Here is a 15219-nt window from a genome sequence, read left to right as displayed (position 1 = left end):
AAATGCTCTGAGAACTAGTACAGACACCACGGGCTGAATGGCATCATGCCACACTGTTAACAATTCTGTGACTCCATTGTCCGATCACCCGTCGGACCATGCTTCTCAAAAGTGAGGAGTCACCAAAATTTTAGCCTCCCCGAGTAATGAGTGGAAAGGTTAACGTGAACTGTCTGCATTTTCTCTTCAGGGGAACATATTACTTGCAGCCGAGACTGAGTTTGACCAGCAGCACTGGCTCGAGATGCTGCAGGAATCTGGGAAGGTGTAAGTACTCTGACAGCTCGCGGTTAGTCAGTCACTGCACATTGACGCATAAAATGATATCAAAGCACATGAACGACTATCCACAAAGGGACAGGAAGTACTGAGTGCGGGGGCGTGCAGCTACAGTGGCTTCATTCTGAATACTAATCTACCCGTGCTCCTCACTGTAAAAGCAAATGCAACTGCAGCAGAAACGCAACAGGCTGCACTTCACCACACAAACAGCATAAACATATCACCAAACACTGTAGTGCCTCTTGGTGGGCATGTATTGCAGCAACCAATTTCGCCATTCCCAAATTCGTAGTCAAAATGACTGGATCTTCAGGGTTCTTCAAAAGAGGTTTCGTTGGTCAGGATGAGCCAGATTACGTGTGAAAACTTCCTTATTCTTCAAACAGAAACAGGAACAATTTATAGTCAAATAATAAAGCTGCTGGGGCGCTGGTTTCAGAACTTCTGTTGATGGACAGTGTCCCTGCGAAAGTGCAGCACACCCTCAGGGTTTCTGTTGTAGGACAATGTCCCCGTGACAGTGCAGTACTCCCTCAGTGTTCCTGCTGGAGGACCGTGTCCCTGTGACAGTGCAGCACACCCACAGTGTCCCTGTGACAGTGCAGCACTCCCTCAGTTTTTCTGTTAAAGGACAGCGTCACTGAGACGTGCAGCAATTCCCCAGTGTTTCTGTTGGAGGACAATGTCCCAGTGACAGTGCAGTACTCCCTCAGTTTTTCTGTTGTAGGACAGTGTCCCTGTGACAGTGCAGCACTTCCTCAGTGTTTCTATTGTGGGATAGTGCCCCTGTGTCAGTGCCGTACTCCTTCATTGTTTCTGCTGGAAGACAGTGACCCTATGACAGTGCAGTATTCCCTCAGTGTTTCTGTCTTAGGACCGTGTCCATGTGAGAGAGCAGCACTCCCGTTGTGATTCTGTCGTAGGACAGTGTCCCTGTCACAGTGCAGCACTCCCTCAGTTTTTTCTGCTGTAGAACAGTGTCCCTGTCACAGTGCAGCACTCCCTCAGTTTTTTCTGCTGTAGGACAGTGACTATGTGACAGTGCACCGCTCCGTCAGTGTTTCTGCTGTCAGATAGTGTCCCTGTGACAGTGCAGCACACACTCAGTGATTCAGTTGTGGAGCAGTGTTCCCGTGACAGTGCAGCACACACTCAGTGTTTCAGTTGTTGAACAGTGTCCCTGTGACAGTGCAGCACTCGCTCAGTTTTTCTGTTGTAAGCCCATGTCCCTGTGACAGTGCTGCACCCCCTCAGTATTTCTGTTGTAGGCCAGTGTCCCTGTGAATTGCAGTACTCCCTCAGTGTTTCTGATGTCGGACGGCATTCCTGGGCCAATGCAGCACTCCCTCAGTGATTCTGCTGTAGCACACTGTCCCTGTGAGAGTGCAACACTTCTCAGTGTTTCTGTTGTAGGAGAGTGTCCCCGTGACAATGTGGCATCCCTCTGTGTTTCTGCTGTAGGACAATGTCCGTGTGACATTACAGTCCATCCACAATGTTCCTGCTGTAGGTCAGTGTCCCTGTGACAGTTCAACACCCCCTCAGTGTTTCTGCTGTAGGACAGTGTCCCTGTGACAGTGCAGCAGTCCCTCAGAGTTTCTGCTGCAGGACTATGTCCCTGTGACTGTGCTGTACTCCCTCACTGTTTCTGTTGTAGGACAGTGTTCTTATGACAGTGCAGCACTCACTCAGTGTTTCAGTTGTTGAACAGTGGCCCTGTGACAGTGCAGCTCTCCCTCAGTTTTTCTGTTGTAGGAGAGTGTCCCTGTGACAGTGTGGCATCCATCTGTGTTTCTGCTGTAGGACAATGTCCGTGTGACATTGCAGTCCTTCCTCAATGTTCCTGCTGTAGGTCAGTGTCCCTGTGACAGTTCAACACCCCCTCAGTGTTTCTGCTGTAAGACAGTGCCCCTGTGACAGTGCAGCACTCGCTCAGAGTTTCTGCTGCAGGACTATGTTCCTGTGACAGTGCAGCACTCCGTCATTGATTCTGCTGTGGGACGGTGTCCCTGTGACAGTGCAGCACACCCACAGTGTCCCTGCTGGAGGACAGTGTTCCTGTGACAGTGCAGCACTCCCTCAGTTTTTCTGTTAAAGGACAGCGTCACTGAGACGTGCAGCAATTCCCCAGTGTTTCTGTTGGAGGACAATGTCCCAGTGACAGTGCAGTACTCCCTCAGTTTTTCTGTTGTAGGACAGTGTCCCTGTGACAGTGCAGCACTTCCTCAGTGTTTCTATTGTGGGATAGTGTCCCTGTGTCAGTGCCGTACTCCCTCATTGTTTCTGCTGGAAGACAGTGACCCTATGACAGTGCAGTATTCCCTCAGTGTTTCTGTCTTAGGACCGTGTCCATGCGAGAGAGCAGCACTCCTGTTGTGATTCTGTCGTAGGACAGTGTCCCTGTCACAGTGCAGCACTCCCTCAGTTTTTTCTGCTGTAGGACAGTGACTGTGTGACAGTGCACCGCTCCGTCAGTGTTTCTGCTGTCAGATAGTGTCCCTGTGACAGTGCAGCACACACTCAGTGTTTCAGTGGTTGAACAGTGTCCCTGTGACAGTGCAGCTCTCCCTCAGTCTTTCTGTTGTAAGCCCATGTCCCTGTGACAGTGCAGCTCTCCCTCAGTTTTTCTGTTGTAGGCGAGTGACTCTGTGACAGTGTGGCATCCATCTGTGTTTCTGCTGTAGGACAATGTCCATGTGACATTGCAGTCCTTCCTCAATGTTCCTGCTGTAGGTCAGTGTCCCTGTGACAGTGCAGCACTCGCTCAAAGTTTCTGCTGCAGGACTATGTCCCTGTGACTGTGCTGTACTCCCTCACTGTTTCTGTTGTAGTACAGTGTCCCTGTGACAGTGCAGCGCTCGCTCAGAGTTTCTGCTGCAGGACTATGTCCCTGTGACTGTGCTGTACTCCCTCACTGTTTCTGTTGTAGGACAGTGTCCCTGTGACAGTGCAGCACTCCGTAATTGATTCTGCTGTGGGACCGTGTCCCTGTGACTGTGCTGCAGTCCCTCAGTATTTCTGTTCAAGGACAGTATCCCTGTGAAGTGCAGCACATGCTCAGTATTTCTGTTGTTGGACAGTGTCCCTATGACAGTGCAGCACTCCCTCAGTGTTTCTGTTGTAGAACAGTGTCCCTGTGATCGTGCAGCTCTCCCTTCGTCTTTCTGTTGTGGGACAGTGTCCCTGTGACTGTACTGTACTCCCTCACGGTTTCTGTTGTAGGACAGTGTCCCCATGACAGTGCAGCACCCGCTCAGTGTTTCAGTTGTTGAACAGTGTCCCTGTGACAGTGCAGCTCTCCCTCAGTTTTTCTGTTGTAGGAGAGTGACCCTGTGACAGTGTGGCATCCATCTGTGTTTCTGCTGTAGGACAATGTCCGTGTGACATTGCAGTTCATGCACAATGTTCCTGCTGTAGGTCAGTGTCCCTGTGACAGTGCAGCACTCCATCATTGATTCTGGTGTGGGACCGTGTCCCTGTGACTGTGCTGCCGTCCCTCAGTATTTCTGTTCAAGGACAGTGTCCCTGTGAAGCGCAGCACACGCTCAGTTTTTCTGTTGTTAGACAGTGTCCCTGTGACAGTGCAGCACTCGCTCAGTGCTTCAGTTGTTGAACAGTGTCCCTCTGACAGTGCTGCACTCCCTCAGTATTTCTGTTCAAGGACAGTGTCCCTGTGAATTGCAGTCCTCCCTCAGTGTTTCTGTTGTAGAACAGTGTCCCTGTGATCGTGCAGCTCTCCCTTCATCTTTCTGTTGTGGGACAGTGTCCCTGTGACTGTACTGTACTCCCTCACTGTCTCTGTTGTAGGACAGTGTCCCCATGACAGTGCAGCACTCCCTCAGTGTTTTTGTTGTAGGTTAGTGTCTCTGTGACAGTGCAGTACTCCCTCAGTGTTTCTGATGTCGGACGGCATTCCTGTGCCAATACAGCACTTGCTCAGTGATTCTGCTGTAGCACATTGTCCCTGTGACAGTGCAGCACTCCCTCAGTGTTTCAGTTGTTGAACAGTGTCCCTGTGACAGTGCAGTACTTCCCTCAGTGTTTCTTTTGTAGGAATGTGTCCCTGTGACAGTGCAGCACTCGCTCAGTGTTTCAGTTGTTGAACAGTGTCCCTGTGACAGTGCGGCACTGCCTCAGTGTTTCTGTTGTAGGACACTGTCCTTGTGACAGTGCAGTACTTCCCTCAGTGTTTCTTTTGTAGGACCGTGTCCCTGTGACAGTGCTGCACTCCCTCAGTATTTCTGTTGTAGGGCAGTGTCCCTGTGAATTGCAGTCCTCCCTCAGTTTTTCTGTTGTAGGAATGTGTCCCTGTGACAGTGCAGCACTCCCTCAGTGTTTCTCTTGTAGAACAGTGTCCATGTGATCGTGCAGCTCTCCCTTCGTCTTTCTGCTGTGAGGCAGTGACCCTGTGACTGTGCTGTACTCCCTCACTGTTTCTGTTGTAGGACAGTGTCCCTGTGACAGTGCAGCATTCCCTCAGTGTTTCAGTTGTTGAACAGTGTCCCTGTGACAGTGCAGCACTCGCTCAGTTTTTCTGTTGTAGGACCGTGTCCCTCTGACAGTGTTGCACTCCCTCAGTATTTCTGTTGTAGGGCGGTGTCCCTGTGAATTGCAGTCCTCCCTCAGTGTTTCTGTTGTAGGAGAGTGTCCCTGTGACAGTGCAGCACTCCCTCAGTGTTTTTTTTGCTCAAGGTCAGTGTCCCTGTGAGAGTGCAACACTTTCTCAGTGTTTCTGTTGTAGGAGAGTGCCCCTGTGTCAGTGCAGCACTCACTCAGTGGTTTTGCTGTTGGATAGTTTCTCTGCGACAGTGCAGACCTCCCTCAGTGTTTGTGTTGTACAACTGTGTCCCTGTGACAGTGCAGCACTCCGTCAGTGATTCTGCCGTGGGACAGTGTCCCTGCGACTGTGCTGCAGTCACTCAGTTTTTTCTGTTGTAGGACAGTGTCCCTGTGACAGTGCAGTACTCCTTCAGTGTTTCTCTTGTAGGACAGTGGCCCTATGACTGTGCTGCACTCCCTCAGTATTTCTGTCATAGGGCAGTGTCCCTGTGTCCCTCAGTCTTTCTGCTCTATGTCAGTGTCCCTGTGACAGTGCAGCACTCCCTTCCTTTTCAGTTGTGGGACAGTGTCCCTGTGTCAGTGCCGCACTCCCTCTGTGTTTCTGGTGTAGGACAGTGTCCCTGTGACAGTGCAGCAATCCCTCAGTGTTTCAGTTGTAGGTTCGTGTCCCTGCTGTGACAGTGCAGGACTCCGTCAGCGTTTCTGTTGTTGGACAGTGTCCCTGTCGCAGTGCAGCACTCCGTCAGTGATTCTGCTGCTGGACAGTGCCCCTCTGACTGTGCTGCACCCCCTCATTGTTTCTCTTGTAGGGCAGGGTCCCTGTGAAATGCAGGACTCCCTCAGTTTTTCCGCTGTCAGACAAGGTCCCGTGGCAGAGCAGCAGTGACTCAGTGTTTCTTTCTAACATGGGACAGTGTCCCTGTGACAGTGCAGTACTCCCTCAGTGTTTCTGTCTTAGGACCGTGTCCATGTGACAGTGCAGCACTCCCTTCGTGTTTCTGTTGTAGGTTCCTGTCCCTGTGACAGTGCAGCACTCCCTTCATGTTTCTGTTGTCGGACAGTGTCCCTGTGACAGTGCAGCACTCAGTCAGTATTTGTGTTGTAGGAGAGTTTCCCTGTGACAGTGCAGCACTCCCTCAGTGTTTCTGTTGTAGGAATGTGTCTCTGTGACAGTGCAGTACTCCCTCAGTGTTTCAGTTGTACGACTGTGTCCCTGTGACAGTGCAGCACTCAGTCAGTGATTCTGCTTTGGGACCGTGTCCCTGTGACTGTACTGCAGTCCCTCAGTGTTTCTGTTCAAGGACAGTGTCCCTGTGAAGTGCAGTCCTCCCTCAGTGCTTCTGCTGTAGGTCAGTGTCCCTGTGAGAGTGCAACATTCCCTCAATGTTTCTGTTGTACGACTGTGTCTCTGTGACTGTGCAGCACTCCCTTCGTCTTTCAGTTGTGGGACAGTGTCCCTATGACAGTGCCACACTCCCTCTGTGTTTCTTTGTAGGAGAGTGTCCCTGTGACAGTGCAGCAATCCCTCAGTGTTTCAGTTGTTGAACAGTCTCCCTGTGACAGAGCAGCACTGCCTCAGTGTTTCGGTTGTAGGACAGTGCCTTTGAGACAGTATATCGCTCCCTCAGTGTTTCTGCTGTCAGACAGGGTGCCTGTGACAGTGCAGCACTCCCTTCGTGTATCTGATTTAGTACAATGTCCCTGTGACAGTGCAGCACTCCCTCAGTGTTTCTGCTGGAGGTCAGTGTTCCTGTGAGAATGCAACACTCTCTCAATGTTTCTGTTGAAGAACTGCTTGCCTGTGACAGTGCAGCATGGCCTCACTGATTCTGTTGTAGAACAGTGTCCCTGTGACAGTGCAGTACTCGTTGTTTCTGCAGTAGGACAGTGTCCCTGTGTCTGTGCAGCACTCCCCTCAGTGTTTCTGTTGTAGAACAGTGTCCCTGTGACAGTGCATCACTCCCTCTGTGCTTCCATTGTAGGACAGAATCCCTGTGACAGTGCAGAACCCCCTCAGTATTTCTGCTGTCAGACAATGCTCCGATGACAATGCAGCACTCCCTCAGTCTTTTTATTGTGGGACAGTGTCCCTGTAACACTGCAGTATTCCCTCAGTGTTTCCGTTGTCGGACAGTGTCCCTGTGACCGTGCAGCACTCCCTCAGCATTTCTGCTGCAGGACAATGTGCCAGTGACCGTGCTGTAGTCTCTCACTGTTTCTGTTGTAGGACAGTGTCCCTGTGACAGTGCAGCACTCCCTCAGTGTTTCAGTTGTAGGATATTATCCCTGTGACAGTGCAGCACTCCCTCAGCGTTTCTGCTGCAGGACAATGTTCCTGTGACCGTGCTGTACTCTCTCGCTGTTTCTGTTGTAGGATAGTTTCCCTGTGGCAGTGTATCACTCCCTCAGTGTTTCTGCTGTAGGATATTGTCCCTGTGACAGTGCAGCACTCCCCTCAGTGTATCTGATTTAGTACAATGTCCCGGTGACAGTGCAGCACTCCCTCTGTTTCCGTTGTTGTACCTTGTCCAAGTGACAGTGCAGTCCTCCCTCAGTGTTTCTATGATGGGACAGCGTCCCTGTGACAGTGCAGTATTCCCTCAGTATTTCTGTCTTTGGACCATGTCCATGTGACAGTGCAGCACTCCCTTTGTGTTTCTGTTGTAGGTTTGTGTCCCTGTGACAGTGCAGCACTGCCTTCGTGTTTCTGTTGTAGGTTCGTGTCCATCTGACAGTGCAGCACTCCCTGTGTGTTTCTTTTGTTGGACAGTGACCCTGTGACAGTGCAGCACTCCCTCAGTGTTTCTGCTGTAGGAGAGTTTCTCTGTGACAGTGCAGCACTCAGTCAGTGTTCCTGTTGTAGGACAGGTTCCCTGTGACAGTGCAGGACTTCCTCAGTGTTTGCGTTGTAGGCCTCTGTCCCTGTGACAGTGCAGCACTGAGTCAATGTTCCTGTTGTAGGACAGTGTCCCTGCGAAGTGCAGCACTTGCTCAGTTTTTCTGTTGTAGGACAGTGTCCCTGTGACACTGTAGTACTCCGTCAGTGTTTCTCTTGTAGGACAGTTTCCCTGTGACAGTGCAGCACTCTCTCAGTGATTCTGCTGTAGGACAGTGTCCCTGTGACTGTGCTACACTCCCTCAGTGTTACTGCTGGAGGACGATGTCCCTATGACAGAGCAGCAGTTTTTCTGTTGTAGGACAGTGTGAGAGTGCAGTACTCCCTCACTGTTTCTGCTGTAGTACAGTGTCCCTGTGACAGTGCAGCACACCCTCAGTGTTTCTGCTGTAGTACAGTGTCCCTGTGACAGTGCAGCACACCCTCAGTGTTTCTGCTGTAGTACAGTGTCCCTGTGACAGTGCAGCACTCCCTCAGTTTTTCTGCCGTGGGACAGCATGCATCTGCGCGTGGAGTGCTCCTCTGTACTTTATTAGCATATCATTCTGCTGATGTTTGACTGTAGTGTTCTGAGGCATGTGTTTATAGTTGTGGAAGTAGACTCCCTCAGTGTGACTGTGAAACGACCTGTTTGTGGAGTTGCAGGATGAGCCGCTTTCCCTCCGAGTCCTTGAGCATGGCTTTACACCACTTTTCCCTGTCCTCTGCCCCCTGGATTTGTTGGCTTACATCTGTGTTAATGGGACCAGGTAGATGACAGGTTGGTGTCAGTTCCCCTTCTCATTCTGTAAAATACAGGACCTCCCCCTTCACTCAGAGGGCAGTATGGTGAATATGGTGGCACACAGTTTTCATTGGAAGAGTTCCTCACGGTCTTTAGAACGCAGTGATGGTCTTAATGCCATTGCATGTTGGTGCACTGCGTCTCCCTGTGGTTGCTGGGATGTATCTACTGTTCTGCTGCTGAGGTACATCCCTGTCAGAGCTTCCCCACGTCTCTACACCCCGAAAACTTGTTGGATAAGAATAGCAGCCTGTGGGCCTCATCAACTGTTAATGGCTACAGAAATGTGCAGGTAACGTTTCTGAACACCCATCAGCCTTCTGTGTTTTGTCCCATCAGTTTGAGTATTTAGGGGCATTGTGAAGGATCACTGTGAAGAATTGTTCGATTCTCAGTGAGCCTGAGTTTTTAAAAAATTATCCACCCACAAGACTGAGGACCAGCATTTATTGCCCATCCTTAATTATCTAGAGGCTGTCAGCTGCAGTGCTGTAGCTCTAGAGTCACACATAGGCCGGACTGGGCCAAATTCATCCTTTTGAGGCTGTCAGCAAACGGCGTGACCATTTCCCCCACAATTTGACACTCAGTTCCAGGTTTTCATCGGATTTGAAGTCCAATTTTTGCGGTGGGATCGGAACTCAGTTCCAGGTTTTCATCGGATTTGAAGTCCAATTTTTGCGGTGGGATCGGAACTCAGGTCCCCACAGTAATACCTGGGCCCCTGAATTCGTAGTGCGGTGATAACTCCAGGAAGCCATTGTATCCAGTCCATGCTTTTGTACTGATCTTGCCTCTCTCTCTGTCTCTCTCTCTCTCTGTCTCTCTCTCTCTCTCTCTCTGTGTCTCTGTCTGTCCACAGTACCTGGCAGAATGCCCAGCTCGGGGAGGCGATGATCGGCAGTCTCGAGGCCCAAGGCCTACAGCTTGCCAAGGAGAAGCAGGAGTACTTAGGTCAGCTCTCAGTCAGAGACCAGCAATTGGAATATTGCCAACGCTAACATGCCAATGATGTCCAATTCTGCTCCCACTCCTCACCCCCACCACACCCCCCCCAACCCATGCCCAATATCATTGGGGAAAGAGTGGCATCATTCTCCTGGGCATTGTGTACATTGGAGAGTTCACTGCTTTGCTGCTTTACTCAACTGAGCTCGGAGATGCTTTACCTCATGATCCCAACACCCAAATTAAAGAGGATTTCTGTTAATCCAAAAGCCCTGTTGGGGTCAGTTAGCGGCCTCCTCTGACACCCGCTTTCTCCCCCGTCCCACCCACTCTTGACAGAACCCTAGAAAGGGGTGTGCCAGCCATCCAGGGAAGGTTTTGGTCATTAGTAAAAACAGAAAAGAGCTGCAGACTCCGTATGTCAGGAACAAAGACAGGAATTGCTAGAAAAGCTCAGCAGGCCTGGCATCATCTGCAGAGAGAAATCAGAGCTAACCGTTCTGTGGAAGGGTCGTTGGACCCCGAAAGGTTGGCTCTGATTTCTCTCCACAGGTGTTGCCAGATCTGCTGAGCTTTTCCAGCAACTTCTGTCTCTGCTTGTGATGATTCATCTCCAGGGGACTGTACAGGGGAAACCTCCAGACGATGGTGAAGATGACACACTCCCGTCCTCTGCCAACAAGCAAAATGCACAATGAGGCAACTGATGACTGTTTTCCCAAGAGTCAAACTTCACTCTGATGGTGAGAAGATGGTAAGGTAGAGTGACCACCGGGCAGAGTGTCTGGAGCTGGGGATGTGGTGGAGGGGGAATGTCACGATGACAGCATATGTAAACATTGTTGGCATCCCTTGCCTCGAAGGGTGAACATGCCAGGCTCCAGCTGACAGCTTACTGCCATGAGCGCCCTCCTCAAAGGGACACCTTTTAAACCAATCCTCCTGGAGCTTGACATGCAGCACCATGTGTGGGAACTCCAGGAGCAACAACAATGTGCCGCCAACCTTTCCGGCCTCCAGTTTGAGATCCCAGAGCCTCTCCTCATTGTATTCCAGGTTTACGCTGGTATCGGAATCGGTAGTCCCTTGAAAAGGGCGACTGGCTGGATATTTGGTTGGGGAAGGGTGGGGGGGAGTTGGGGGGTGGCGCCAGGGGCAGCCTTTCAAAAGTGCCAGCATTGACACGATAGGTCAAAGGGCCACATCTCACGTTGTCTCACTCAATGATTTAAAAATAAAAGGGGGATTTTGAATCCAGGGCTTTCCATCCTCTTTGGATCCCTGCCAGGAAGGGGAAGAAACTCTCCAAAGGAGTTGATTGTAGGCTGGTTCACCATGTCATTATCAGCATGGCCTTGGCAACTCAAGGCAAAACCAGCTATCTCCTGCATCATTGCTAATTCCTCTGCGTATCACACCATTTAGCTTGTCCATAAAATAGCCTTCAGGATATTTTTGATCTACTCCCGACAAGGGTACCTGTACTTTCCTTCGAACACTGTAGCAAGCAGCTGTTAGCTGTGGGCCTAGACTCACACATCATCCAAAGTGGGTAAGAGTTAGAACAACATGCGCTCACAGGAGTTGGGCATTGCTGCCTGGGCCAGTATTTATCGCCTGTCCCGTGTTGTCCTTTGAGAAGGAGGTGGTGAGCTGCCTTCTTGATCTGCTGCAGCCCATGTGCTGTGGGCTGAAGCCCGTCCTCCCATAACTACCCTTAGGGAGGGAATTCCAGGACTTTGACCCAGTGAAGGGATGGCAATATATTTCTGCGTCAGGATGGTGAATGGCTTGGAGGGGAATGTGCCTGGGGTTGGTGTTCCCATGTATCTGCTGAACTGAAATGGTTGTGAATTTGGAAGGCACTGCCTGAGAATCTTTGGTGAATGTTTGAGCACAGATCCCAGAATGTGGTCCCGTCTGACACATTTGGAATTCCTGGGAGTCTTGCTGACTCCACGTAAATGCAGGCTGAGACTTTGTTGATGGGACTGTGTAGCTAATGAGTTTTATTTTTAATCTCTGGGTAATGGGTGCTAATTAATTCACGAGTTGTAATGTGGACTTGGATTTTTTTATTCCAGACAAATTGATGGAGGAGACAGAAGAACTTTGTCTGCAGAGAGAACAAAAAGCGGTGAGTGAAGCCAAGGTGGCGCAAGGTGCCCCCATGTGGCCTTGTAACCGTTAACTCACATGCTGGCAGCTTGGCAACATTCGCCCCTCTCTCACCATCTTACTGTCTTCTTCTTTACCTCTCTGTCTTATTTTCCCTACGTCTTTTCCAGTTGTCGCCTGGTAGTGCTAGACTTGAGTATTGCTGAGAAAAGATATAAGATTAATTCAAATTTTCAAACTGGACATGTTTTCTCTGAATTCAGCAGAGCCTGCTATTGACCAGCAATCAGCATTTTATGGGTGCATTCCCCATGGCAACTCCTGTGCTAATTAGAGCCCACCTGCCAACTAATCAGCATTCTCCTATAAATGTTGTTTAATCCCCCTTAAATTGGTATTCTTGTCAATTGTCCTGATGAGTGCAAGAATGCAAAGCTTCATCAAAATGTGCTTTGTTTCCATAGTAATTTATTTTTAATTTTTTCAGGGGATATGGACATTGCTGTCTGGGCCAGCATTTATAGGCCACAGGGTAGTTAGGAGCCAGCTGTCATTGCTGTGGGTCTGGAGTAACATGTAGGCCGGACTGGGTAACAACAATGGATTTCCTTCCCTTCAGGACCAGAGGTAACCATTGGCAAGTTACACTAGCCCTTTGTTTTTTAAAAGTTGAATTCAAATTTCATCATGAGGCCAGAGTGGGACTTGAACCCATGTCCCGAAAACATCAATCTGGGGCTCTAGATTATTAGAACAGTGGTGGTACCATCACAGAGACAGCTCCCCAGCCCTCACGCTCACTCCCTTTTTGAGCTACGTTTTCAGACACTGTCTCCGTTGTGATTCTGGGTGGGACGGGGTGAAGCATAGATCTTATTTTTACATTCCCCAGTGGGAAGGTTAAGGGGACTGGTTGCAAGCACCATGGAGATCTGAAGTTGGCGTGACATTTCAATCCCGTTGCAGGAGCTGGAGCGGCTGAACCAGGTCCTAGAGGTGGAAAAGAACAGGATTGAGGAAATGGTCCAGGACCTGAAGTTGGAGCAGGAACAGATAAAGAGGTAAAGGGGCAGAACGGAGAAGGGATGGACAGAGCGGTGTCAGTCAGTCAGTCAGGTCTGGGAGCAGTGTCACTGTCAGTGGGCGAAGGGCAATGGGGAGGAAGAGGGTTTGGGAGGCGGCAGAATGGAAAGGGGATGGGGGCAGGGGATGGGGTGGAGGAGAAAGGCAGCGTGGGGGATGGGGGCAGAAGAGGGGTTGATGGAGGGGAAGGGATCAGGGTTAGGAGATGGAGGAGGGAGGCAGGTGGAGTACTTGGAGAAAGGGTGTCCATTGTCAGATCCCCTGTCTCACTCCACACTCACACCCATCCTCATCATGATCCGCCTACCAAGCCAAACAGAATGCACATAGATTCTTCCTTACCAATTGGACAATACTTTGCTTTCAGTCAAACCTGTAGCTGATAAACAGTTATGTTTATAAAAGAAATGTTTAAAAGGACAGTTTCTTCCATTCCCCTAAGAAATATCTTTAAATCCTGGATATCCAAGCGCTTTCCCAAACCATTTCCAATGGTGACCCAATTTTGAGGCTCATTGGCCTCTCTGTGTTATCTGAGAGAATTGGCACCTCTCAGAGAGGCCAATCCCAGCCCACGGCCCCATTGGGCTGCTGACCTCTGGCCTGCCAGTCAGCATCAAGAACTGCCTTTTTTTTTGCTTATCCTCTCTGTCATTGCTAAATTTATGGTTTTCACCCATATTTTTCAAACTGTGCCCCTGTGCACCACTTTCGATAACTCCCATCAGCTGTGTGAGATTTCTGCCTTCCTCTAACCCTGGATTCCCTTTGCCCATCAGTTAGGAAGTGTCTTGCTGCTACTGTACAGGGCCTTGGTGAGACCGCACCCTAGAGTGTTGCATGTGCAGTTTTGGTCTCGTTTTCTGAGGAAGGATGTTCTGGTGATGGAGGGACTGTAACAAGGGATTATCAGACTGATTCCTGGGATGGCAGGATGATATGGGAAGAGAGACTGGATTAATAAGGGCTAAGAGTTGAGAAGAATGAGGAGGAACCTCATAGAAACTCTCATACTTCTCACAGGGTAAACACAGAAGGGATATTACCGGTGACTGGGAGCCCAGAACTAGGGGTGACAACCTATGGATATGGACGTAGGCCATTTAGGACTGAGACGAGGAGAAATTTATTCACCCAGCGACTGGTGAGCCTCTGATATTCTCTGCCACAGAAAACAGTTGAGGCCAAAACTCTGCAATTTGAGAGAGAGAAGAAAGAATCAGAATCAGAGGTAATGGTATTATAGCTGAATGAAGGTGACTACAGAGGTATGAGGGAGGAGCTGGGCAGAATTGACTGGAAGAGGAGCCAGCAGCAAAGACAGTGGAATAGCAATAGCAGGAGATTCTGGGAGTAATTCAGGAGACACAGCACAAATTCATCCCTGGGTAAAAAAGAAGCATGTTACAGGCAGGATGAGGCAACCGTGGCTGACGAAGGAAGTCAGGGATAGCATAAAAGCAAAAGAGAAAGCATATAACGTGGCGAAGACCAGTGGGAAACCAGAGGAGTAGGAAGTTTACAAAGACCAACAAAGAAACAAATAAGGAGGGAAAAGACTAAATATGAGGGTAAGCTAGCCAGTAATATAAATGAAGACTGTAAGAGTTTCTTTAGGTATGTAAAGGGCAAAAGAGAGGCAAAAGTAGACATTGGACCACTGGAAAATGACGGTGGAGAGATAGTGGTGGGGAACAAGGAAATGGCTGAGGAACTGAATAATGACTTTGTATCAATCTTCACAGTGGAAGACACAAGTAATATCCCAAAAATTCAAAAGAGTCAGGGGGCAGAGCTGAGTATGTTGGCCATCACCAAGGAAAAGATGCTAGTAAAACTGATTGGCCTGAAGGTGGATAAATCACCTGGACCAAATAGACTACACCCCAGAGTTATAAAGGAGATAGCTGAAGAGATAGTGGAAGCATTAGTGGTGATCTTTCAGGAAGCGCCAGAATCAGGGAGGGCCCGAGAGGACTACAAAATCACTAACGTGACACCCCTGTTTAAAAAGGGAGTAAGGCAAAAGATGGAAAATTACAGGCCGATTAGCCTAACGTCGGTTGTGGGTAAGACTTTGGAGTCCATTGTGGAGGATGAGATTTCTGAATATTTGGAAGTGTATGGTAAAGTAGAGCAAAGTCAGCATGGTTTCATCAAGGGGAAGTCATGTCTGACAAATCTGCTAGAATTCTTTGAGGAAGTAATGAGCACAGCAGACCAAGGAGAGCCAATGGGTGTTATCTACCTGGACTTCAAGAAGGCTTTGACAAGGTACCCCACGGGAGGCTGCTGAAGAAGATAAGGGCCCATGGTGTTAAAGGCAATGTGCTAGCGTGGGCGGAAGATTGGCTGTCTGGCAGAAAGTGGAGTGGGGATAAAAGGCTCTTTCTCAGGATGATAGCTCGTGACAAGTGGTGTTCCGCAAGGGTCAGTGTTGGGACCACAACTTTTCACGTTATACATTAATGATCTAGATGACGGAACTGTGGGTATTCTGGCTATGTTTTCAGATGATACACGGCTGCATGGAGGGACAGGTAGTATT

General features: G+C 49.6%; 1 protein-coding gene across 3 annotated transcripts in view; it reads left to right on the top strand.

Moving 5' to 3' along the window:
• The window catches only part of plekhd1 (pleckstrin homology domain containing, family D (with coiled-coil domains) member 1), a 94653-nt gene that overhangs the window by 31695 nt on the left and 47739 nt on the right, over nucleotides 1–15219 (top strand). For all 3 annotated transcript variants that reach the window (XM_059649352.1, XM_059649351.1, XM_059649353.1), the window contains exons 4-7: nucleotides 191–267; nucleotides 9385–9476; nucleotides 11555–11607; nucleotides 12555–12649. In XM_059649352.1, the coding sequence (XP_059505335.1) occupies nucleotides 191–267; nucleotides 9385–9476; nucleotides 11555–11607; nucleotides 12555–12649 (317 nt within the window). The remainder of the gene's footprint in view (nucleotides 1–190; nucleotides 268–9384; nucleotides 9477–11554; nucleotides 11608–12554; nucleotides 12650–15219) is intronic.

This window comes from Stegostoma tigrinum, chromosome 10 (genome assembly GCF_030684315.1).
Source record: "Stegostoma tigrinum isolate sSteTig4 chromosome 10, sSteTig4.hap1, whole genome shotgun sequence".
NCBI lineage: Eukaryota > Metazoa > Chordata > Chondrichthyes > Orectolobiformes > Stegostomatidae > Stegostoma > Stegostoma tigrinum.
The sequence above is the reverse complement of the archived record's forward strand: the minus strand, read 5'-3'. Positions and strand labels throughout refer to the sequence as shown.